Source organism: Argentina anserina, chromosome 5, assembly GCF_933775445.1.
Source record: "Argentina anserina chromosome 5, drPotAnse1.1, whole genome shotgun sequence".
Lineage (NCBI taxonomy): Eukaryota > Viridiplantae > Streptophyta > Magnoliopsida > Rosales > Rosaceae > Argentina > Argentina anserina.
In genome coordinates, this window is record NC_065876.1 from 3761012 (window position 1) to 3770667 (window position 9656).

A 9656-nucleotide genomic window follows, 5' to 3' on the forward strand; every position below is an offset into this window, starting at 1 on the left:
GATTTTGGAAACGTGTATAAAAAAGAGAATTTTTGAGATTAGAGTTTCCATTTCTGGAAACCCCTCTCTCTCCTCACTCTGCCTCCCTCTTCTCTCTCCTCGATCTCCGTCCCTGGGCTGCCGTGGCTCTCACCGCCTCGCCCAAAAGCACCGCACGGCCGACCGCAGCAACCCTCGAGCTCGCCGCACCTTGCCTCGCCGCCGGGCAGCCGCACGACGTCTCCAAAGCTTATGCGTTTCCTCCGCCATGATCCTCCGCCGACGCCGTGCTCTAGGCAAGCTCGCCTCCACCTCTCCTCACCTCAGGAGCCATTCACGACAAGGTTTGGACCTCAATTCGCCGCGCGCCCTCGCCTCTGCTCAAATCGACATTGCTAGCCTCTCAAGCTTCTTCGGCGACGATCCGACGGTCCCAAGGTCCGATCGAGGTGAGGGTTAGCTTAGTTTGATGATTGTGATTGTTTGTGGTTGTTTTGGTAGAATTTTGGGGAAGATCGAAGTAGGAGGAGAGGAGGGGGGATACCGCCGCCTTAGGCGGCGCGTGGGGTAGCGTGGAGGAGGCTAGGGGCGGCGTGAGGCCGTGGGAAGGGTGGAGGAGGTGAAACAATTGGTTTAGGGGCGGCGGTGGCGTCCTACGCGCCGGTTTCAGAGTCAGCGCGTGGGGCCCACGCGCTGCCACAGTGAGTGACGCGTGAACATTGAATTCAAACAGTAATTTTGTAAATTTTATTTTTACGTACGGTAAATATAAAAGTGATTTACGTACAGTAAATGTAAATTTATTTTACGTACGGTAATTATAAATGTGAATTACGTATAGTAAATGTAAAAGTAATTTCGGAAGGGTAAATCGTAATTATTATTTACTGAGACAGTATTTGCAATTGAATAATATGTATACGTACATAAATACGTAAATTGTATGTACATGTACAAGAATACGCAATAATATATATTTGTACAGTAATATGTGAATAGTAACTACGCGAACAGTAATTTCGTAAAAACTAGAAATTGCTGAATAGTAAAATATTATTACTGTTTCGGCATTTATGATTTTACGTAACGATTCTAAATTCGCTTTTTATCTAATTTAGGTGATCGATACATCACGTAAAAGATTCACATTTGGAATCGTGGAAATTTCGCTAGGATTATAAGGTGAGTAAAATCTCACAATGACGAATCTACCATTGCGGAGATTCAGGATTATGCTAAAGTTTAAAGAATGAATTATGATATGTATTTGATATAGTGGATTGTGTATGTGTATAAATGGTAAATATGTACATATATATGGTTTGCTATATTATTTACTGTCGTAATTTCCGTTGTGAATAAGTTCATTTTGGTGTTGAGATATATATATATTGAGCATGTTGATTCGATTTGTACAATTTAATGTGATGATCATTGTACGTGGTTTTAACATTGAGTTTTGTTAAAACGTTTTTGTCTTCGGACGTGTTTCTTGTCTTCGTACGTGTTGGCATGTCAGAACCTAGCATTTGGCCGAGCGAAATTTACGATACAGTTAGAGCTCTAGTCTGTTTGCCGGGGTACTGCATAAGAGGTAAAAGATGGGTTATCGGCTTATGAGTACCTATATTTTTGATATTGGGCAACAGGTGGTTGTCCAATGTCGGCGGCGTATTATTTGAGGGGTAACAGAGATGTACCAGCGCTCATGAGTACCCGTATTATAAATGCATTTGGGTAAACAGAGGGGTTGCCCAACTTCTCATGAGCATATATATTTTCACATTATTAGACAACCAGATGGGTCGTCTAATGAGTCATGAGTGCATTTATAATTGATGTTTTGTGGATTTTCGTATATATTTTTATGCGAGTTGTATTTGTTGTTTTACTATACGAGCTGCAAAGCTTACCGGGTTTGTGTTTACAATCCTGGTGCACCTATTCGATGGTGTAGGGGATAATTCCGCAGGTGTGGATTAGCGGAAATCGACGGACCACTCTGAGGACTCGAAGTTGTTTTTATCTTATCTTGTGGTGAGGATTTGTGTGGATTTATGTGAGGATTTATGTGAGGATTTTTACATTCCATTTGATATAAATGTCGAATTATAAATTTAGTTTGTAATAATCGATTGGACTAAGTTGTATTTTGAACTCAGTAATGATCCGCTGTGACCTTAAAATGATTTCAATTTTATTGAGATTGTTTAGAGTTTTTCACGACTCTAAAATTTCGAGTATGATGATAAAAATCAAGACAATTGACTAATCAAACGATACTACTAGGAAAAAGACTTATGGACAAATAAACAAGCGTCCTCTTACCCCTTATTTCTTGTGATACGAGTTATTTCTTTTGTTTACTTTTAAAACAAATTCATCTACCTAGAAATTTATCACAAATCAAACACTTGAAAAAACAATAAAAACATGTTCATCAATGGCAAAACACAATCAAAACATACCACAAAGCAAAGCCTTTTGAAAGCATGTGGAAAGTGATGTCAACATAGTTTCCATTGTTTGCTTACCACTGAATTCCGTACATTTTAGTTACGGCCGCAATAATGCAATGTCATGCATAACCGACCCAATTTGATATGACCTGCTCCATGTGTTCGTCGTGCAACTTATTTTAAATAGCAAAAGATTACAGTCCACGACTTCATGTTTATACAGAATCACCTTTCTGATATTCCACTCACATATGTAGCTGCTTCACCTAATACCCCCAAAGCTTCACTTTCACGCCTTACACACGCAAGAGTTGAAGTGTAACTTGAAGAATATAGAACGAATGCGTAATGTTCAAAAAAAATTTTGGTGGATGGAAATAATTTCATTCAAATAAGAGTTAAAAGATCAAATATTCTACGCATCCAACCGCTATCACATTACTATAGATAAATATTTATAGTACGAGCTGTTATTACATTCCGATAGTCATATATGGTACCGGAAACTAAGAGGACACATAGTAAACACCATATTCTAGCAATGAGGAACGACAACTTACTCATCCATGATCATTACATAGGAAATCAAAAGACCCAATATAGGCCAAAAGAAAAAACTAAAAACAAAACGAAAGAAACTATAATTCAACACCACAAAGCAAAAACAAAGCAGAATAAAGACAAAACGAAAGGGAAAATGTATAAATTCTAAGGCCCATATCTGAATTGATGCATAAGCACAACTTCTGAAAAGACCCCCTGGATCCCAAATCCAGAACTTGTTAGACACCCATTGAATTGTATGGGCTTGAATCACAGCCCCAAGTCCAGACATCAAAAAATGGCCATCCAAGTCCATTAGGCACCTCAAATTAGGGGTGGACTTTGGTCAATTCGGTTCGGTTTTGGACATGAATCCGAAACTGAACTGAATTTAAACTTCGGTTCGGTTTGGCTCGGTTCACGGTTTTTAAACATGCAAAACCGAAAACTGAACTAATAAGTTTGGTTCATTTTTTTTCGGTTTTTTTTTATTTTTGAAAAAAAAAACTGAATTAAACTAAAATTGACATATTGAATATTTTAGGGTTTTCCCCTTCTTGTTTTTACTTATTTGAAAAAATTATAAATATGAATATATAACTACAATACAACCGAAAAAATGAAAGAGCTTAAATTTAATATTGTAGGCAACATACCACTCTCAATTATTTATTTACACGACATCTTGAAATTTTATAGATGCATATATGTATATAAATATATTTATATGTATATATATATATATATCCATATATATTCTTATATATATATATATATTTAAAAACATTTATTATTATATTATATTGAGGCGGATTTAGTAATTACACATCCGCTTATATATATATGTATGTTTTTTTTAGCAAACTTATTTGAAACATACACATATGGGCCTACATATATATACATAGATGATTCTATATACATATATAACACTACAAAAGAGAAAAAAAAATATAAAACCTAAAATCACATTAATCAAATCAAATATTCGGTAAGATAAATGTAAAACGACATTGTTTTATAAATAGTTCGGTTTTTCAATTCGGTTCGATTTTCTAAATTTCAATTTGGTTTGTGTTCAGTTCAGTTTTTTTTCGGCTTCGACTCAATTTTTCGACTCGATTTTTTTTATTTTTCGGTTCAGAAGTGCCACCCCTGCCTCAAATATGGCAGGGATGGGCTAAAGAGGTAGGTCACGACCCAATAGATATTTGGACACCCAAACCCGCCCTGACTTAGAACCCGGATCCAAGACAGGGAGAGAGCCCTACAATGCTGCCAGGGCCAGATTTCCGATCTCGCAGAGGAGACTCGCACAACGATCACGAACAAAGTATCGGTGTCTCCACCCCTGGTTGCGATCCAACAATGATCTCCACGTTCAGACTGAATGGAGGTGCCACAACATCATTGGACGTAGTTCAACAATCTCAACCACTCCTCTGAGCCAACCTGCAAAGTTAAAACGATTCATAATCCTTGAGTCTCGCTCGCCGTGGACGGGCTCGACTGGAGATGGAATCACAATGAGCACTCGTCGAAAAAACCAACCCATCCAACTACAGGGAAGACGGGGGCTATCGTTGCTCGGTTCACAGCGCCGAGCAGGTTGGGGAGATGGAGAGGCCACCAAAGAGGTGGATGCTAGTCACGTGTAGCAAAGAGCTACCATTCAGGCAGCCACGAAGGTGCATTCCCGCGCCATAGGGGGCGGCGGCTACGGTTCTTACGAACATAGAGGGTGGCGGCTAGGGTTTCATGTGGGAGTTTATTCTTTTAAATGTTCCATCATATGATAATCAATTATGTTCAAAACTGAATCGTTCTGAAATAAGTAAAATGAAGTTTTTTGTGAATTGTTCGAACACGTGCATTCCAGCATCAATTACCAACCTAGTGCCTAAGTCGCTCGATCATAGTTGGACTTGGATCACAAGCTAGCTGATGATCCGAAGTAGTTCCAAACCATAATGTGAAGCCTTGCAATTCATTCTTTGAGAAATTGACGTTCGATACAGATTCTATCAATTTGTGTGCTTGAAAATGATGCCAAACGGACGATGATTAGGTGAGTAGGTCCAAGGAATGATGGGCTCATTTGCTCTTACATGCTTAGATTTTCTTCAATAAGGAATATTGGTCAGTAAGCCAGTTGAAGTTTTTTTTTCTTCCACTACTTCCCTTGTATGATTTATGGGAAAATCCCATCAGATATGCTACTTCTTGTCCAGATTATAATTAGCATTTAGTAATAAGGGCTGTCACACCGACCCTAGCCTTTAATGTCTACATGGCCATCATAGTCCTGGTTTACTTCGACTAGTGAAGATCTACAGTATGGTACATGTCAATTTCAAATGGTCGGTTATCTTTGAGATGTATATACTTCACAAAATAGCCGCGTAAACGAAAGAAGGATGGATTCATAACGCGTTGTGGTAGAGCCTCAAAAAGCGCAGGAGCGTTGACAGTTGAAACATGAAAGAGCCGAAAGCTTCTATCTTAAACCCTACGTACACGCAGCACATGCTTTACATCCAACTCCAAGCATGTGTTACTGTTAGTATGACCAAAATGGTAAGTGTTTTAAGTAGCAAAGATAATCAGATCTACACACTAAGATTGCATATGTGCAATGGAATAAATTAATCATATGCCAAACTGTCCCGGGCTTGAACGAGCAAAAAAGGGCAAATGGTTACACATTTTCCTGTTGATGCTTACACATTTACATTACAATACTACAATTGAGCTACTAGTTTCAGAAACTGGTGTGCCAAATCGCACCGTCACCCTCTCCACATCTCTGGTGCACCTCCTCCATTCTCTCCACCGATTTGCATATGCCGCTGCAGCTCCAATCGAATGATGCAGCACAAGGGTTCCCTGCTTGAGCTTTCCACTCGCAATCTATGACAAGAATACAGATCTTGTGTAAAGAATAGAAACTTGAAAAGGTACACTTGAAAAGTACCTTTTCTAGTTAGAAGCATGAACTAGATATTTACATTTTAAAGCTTAATAGTACTTCATCTAAACAGAAGCATGAACTAAAAATTACATGTTTAAGCTTGCTGCAGGTTTTAGCATTCGGTCAATTTAGTTCTAAAAGCAAAGGTTAGCTTATACTTAATGTAACTCTTAATTGATACATGGATCATGAAAACATCAAATTTGAATGAATGATTATTGGTCTTGAGAAACCAAAATCACATTTATAACAACTTACCTGGTGGAGTCCCACAGCAAAGGCTTCGCTCGTCAATGTGCTGAACATCAAGACCAATAAACCAAGAACCCATAGAAACATCTTCATTTGCATATTTGTGAAGTATGTGCCTAGGGGAAACAAGAATTCAATTACTGATATTTTCTAGTTATATATCCTAAGGAAAAATTATGCTCCACACAAGGTCTTACTTATTAACTGAAATGTAGGTTGCCAAATCTTTGGAAATTGCATATACTTGACCTGTGGCATGCCGGAAATATTTATTTCCCTCCTCTCCAAATTTCCAATATTCAGGTTCATGATATTTGACACCCCTAAAGCAAAGGTATATACATCATCATTTGCGAGCACTAATGAAAATAACAAGGATGCCTGATGTTTGGTTGCTTACTGATGTGCCAGGACAGGTCCAGATTTCATGCATCCAATATATGTACGAGGCTTTGATCTATGGCGGGCCAGAGTAGAACCAACCATGCCTGTTAAATGTTAATTGAACTTAGTATCCCTGAATTCAAATGTAAGCTGTTCCCCCCATCCAGTTTGAAAAGCAGAAACAACCCACACACACACACACTGACCAAGATTTATGTGCACATCGTCATCAACTTTAATATAAAAGTCAGCATCCCACGTACTGACAGCTGCTGTAAAATATATTTGGGTTTTTGACGACAATTCGTGGTATCCCTCTATATGGTTCTGCAGACACACAATCGTAACAAGGCATAAGATTAACCAAACTATCTAACTTTTAAATCAAAGGTGAACAAGAAAAACTTAAACAACTAGAACAAGCGCACCAAAGGATTTAAGAATTTTGTTTCTTTGAAACTACCCAAGAAAATATATCTGCATGCATCGCACTTAGCATGAGTCTCAAAAATACTGACTAACAGAACTGACTACCATAGTCCTCAGCACTTAGTGACAGTACCTTACCAGTCGGAAAAAATCCCTGTGTTTCTCATCTTCTGCATCAATGGCACGATCTAAAACGCCCCCGGTAGATGCACTGATGATTAAAAATAAAAATGGAACCATTATGTTGGAAGTTTATCAATCTGAAGTAGGCATTAAAATGTCAGACCCTTGCAACAAGAGTTTACCTACCTGTGTCCAATAACAAACCGCATTATAATTCCCTTCTCTTTCTCTAACTTCTTTAATTCGTCACCTAGGGAAAACAGATGATTTATTATAGCAACTACTAGTATTGATGTTAGAGAATCCATATAAAGTCTTTATATTCAAACCTCCTGGCATCCATGTTTCTCTGATTGAGTCCCTTCGCTTTCTGCTGCTGAAGGCAGTCATGATTCCCATAACAAAGAAAACCTTTTGGCGCTCCTTGAAAGATTCGCTTCCTGGTTTTGTAACCATCGGCGATCCTTGATTACTTTCAGATTTGGAAGCTCTAGCTGCTGCTAGCTGCACCTCCAATGCAGAGATTGTCTTGTCTAGCTTCCTAAGAATTTCAACATGAATGTTACATATGAGGCACTTTTAGTCATGCAATAGCACACAAAGTAATTAACACACAAAACCAAGAAAGTGATTTTGAGCTCTAAGCAAATATCTATCTAAATATAATAGTAGAAAATCAGAACTTACCTGATCACATCATGTGTTTGTGAGACTTGAGAAAAAATGTCTCCTGCATCATCAGTGTCTTTCTGCAATTTCAAAGGTATCATTAAAGTGTGTCACTGAATAAATGGAAGCTAATGAATATCAAGATCTTATAACTTGCCTTCTTGTCACAGTTGACAACAGACGGAAGCGATACAGGATGTCTCTCCAGTGATGAAGCCTCTTCATCCATATCATCTGGTTCGATGGCAGCCCAAAACCTGCAAAGCAAATATGAACATCAAAGTTCATATAGGGAAAGAACGGTATGGTAGTCTCATTACAGCCTGATCTCCCATATGATCAAGTCAATTTTTGACAAGTTCCAGTACAATGTGATAGTACCCGAACTTATTTTACTTGGGAATCATATTCTGGTCATAAGTATTTCTATTAAAAGTTGGCAGGGTTTTGAGAATAAACATAAAGCTTGAATATAACGTGAAATTCTTAATTTGCAATCGACTCAAAAATGGACTATTTATACGGGAATTAGCATATAGCCAGCATTTCCACATTTAACACTGCCAGGAAATTTTGAATACTCTCAAACAGTTGCCATTAGTTTATTGACTAATCTCACTCCCATCAAAAACAATTTGTCAATCTCTGGGGTAGAACTTAAAAATAGATCATCAAGCTCCAAACTTTCTACTGAGTTACAAAATCAAACTCAAAGCAAAGGAGTACTCAAACCCAAATCTGACTTGAATTACATAAAAATAAGAGACTTATTAGCATCTGCTAAATCATATATTCAATAAGTGACTTAACCTCTCAGATTTCAGAGCTAAATATCACCAAATCTACCACATTCCACATTCCAGATTCCACGCTTAAAACTCAAACATGTATACTCTCCTTAACGACTTACTGTCTGCTCACATCTATCAGAAAACACTTATTAGCATTCGCCAATTCAAGTGTGGAGATTAAGATCAATACTTCGCACCTAAATTTATAACTCATGACAGTCTAAAATTACTGCACAAGATTAGCAAAAGTATGAATCTTGAGCACAATGGGTTCCAAAAGCTGAAACTTTTGAATACCAGAAGCCAGAGAAACCTCATTTACATCCAAACAACATAAAGATTAAAATGTTAAACGTCTCAGTAAGCAAATCTAGAAGCTGACTCTCAAAGAAAGGACATAACCTGTTGACAACAAGAACACCCAAGAAGAAGCTGGCAATGCAGAGGAGAGAAACCCATCTGGTCGAGACTCCATTGCCGACCTTGTGAGGTCTGCTCAGACCCATCTTCATTTCACAGAAGGCTTCACCTTTAAGGAAACCTTCTTCTCTTTGCTTAACCCTTTTTGTTTAGTCAGGTGGGGCTGTGTGGAGCGTTAAGAAGAAGACAGAAGCAAAGCCATTAGAGATACAAAGAGCAGAGTTGACGCCAACACAACCATGCCCTGAAATAAAAGTAGACCCAACAAGTTTGAATGGGAAAGGAAGAGAATTGATGGGGAGTTTTAAGGGGAAGTGTTGTGCTTTGTTTTTTTTCCACCTTGATCGATCAGCTTTCTTAAACCAATCAATTTCAGTCTCTGGGAAGATGGGCTGCCTTGTAATTATGCCTTCATCATATTATTCTGTCACGGGAAATATTATATCTTCGACGAAAGACACAAGTCGTGAAAGCTTTAACTACCAATAATGCCCCTTTATTCTCAAGCAATGCATTGGCCGGCTACTTTCTCTGCCTCTTTGTTTTTTTCCACCTTGATCCATCTGTTTCCATTTTTGTTGGTTTTTATTTCCTGCCAACTTTTCTTTTTTCTTTATTTTGATTGTTAATCCTTGA

General features: G+C 38.2%; 1 protein-coding gene across 1 annotated transcript; it reads right to left on the reverse strand.

Moving 5' to 3' along the window:
• Positions 1 to 5452: 5452 nt before the first annotated feature.
• LOC126793268 (beta-1,6-galactosyltransferase GALT31A) lies at positions 5453 to 9269 on the reverse strand. The gene is made up of 11 exons (XM_050519730.1): positions 9003 to 9269; positions 7967 to 8066; positions 7828 to 7889; positions 7470 to 7681; positions 7327 to 7390; positions 7156 to 7228; positions 6795 to 6915; positions 6605 to 6692; positions 6402 to 6527; positions 6211 to 6320; positions 5453 to 5891 (listed from the first exon to the last, which is right to left on the reverse strand). Exons 1-11 carry the CDS (start codon positions 9110 to 9112, stop codon positions 5743 to 5745), a joined length of 1215 nt encoding a protein of 404 aa, XP_050375687.1. The 5' UTR covers positions 9113 to 9269; the 3' UTR covers positions 5453 to 5742.
• Positions 9270 to 9656: the final 387 nt, after the last annotated feature.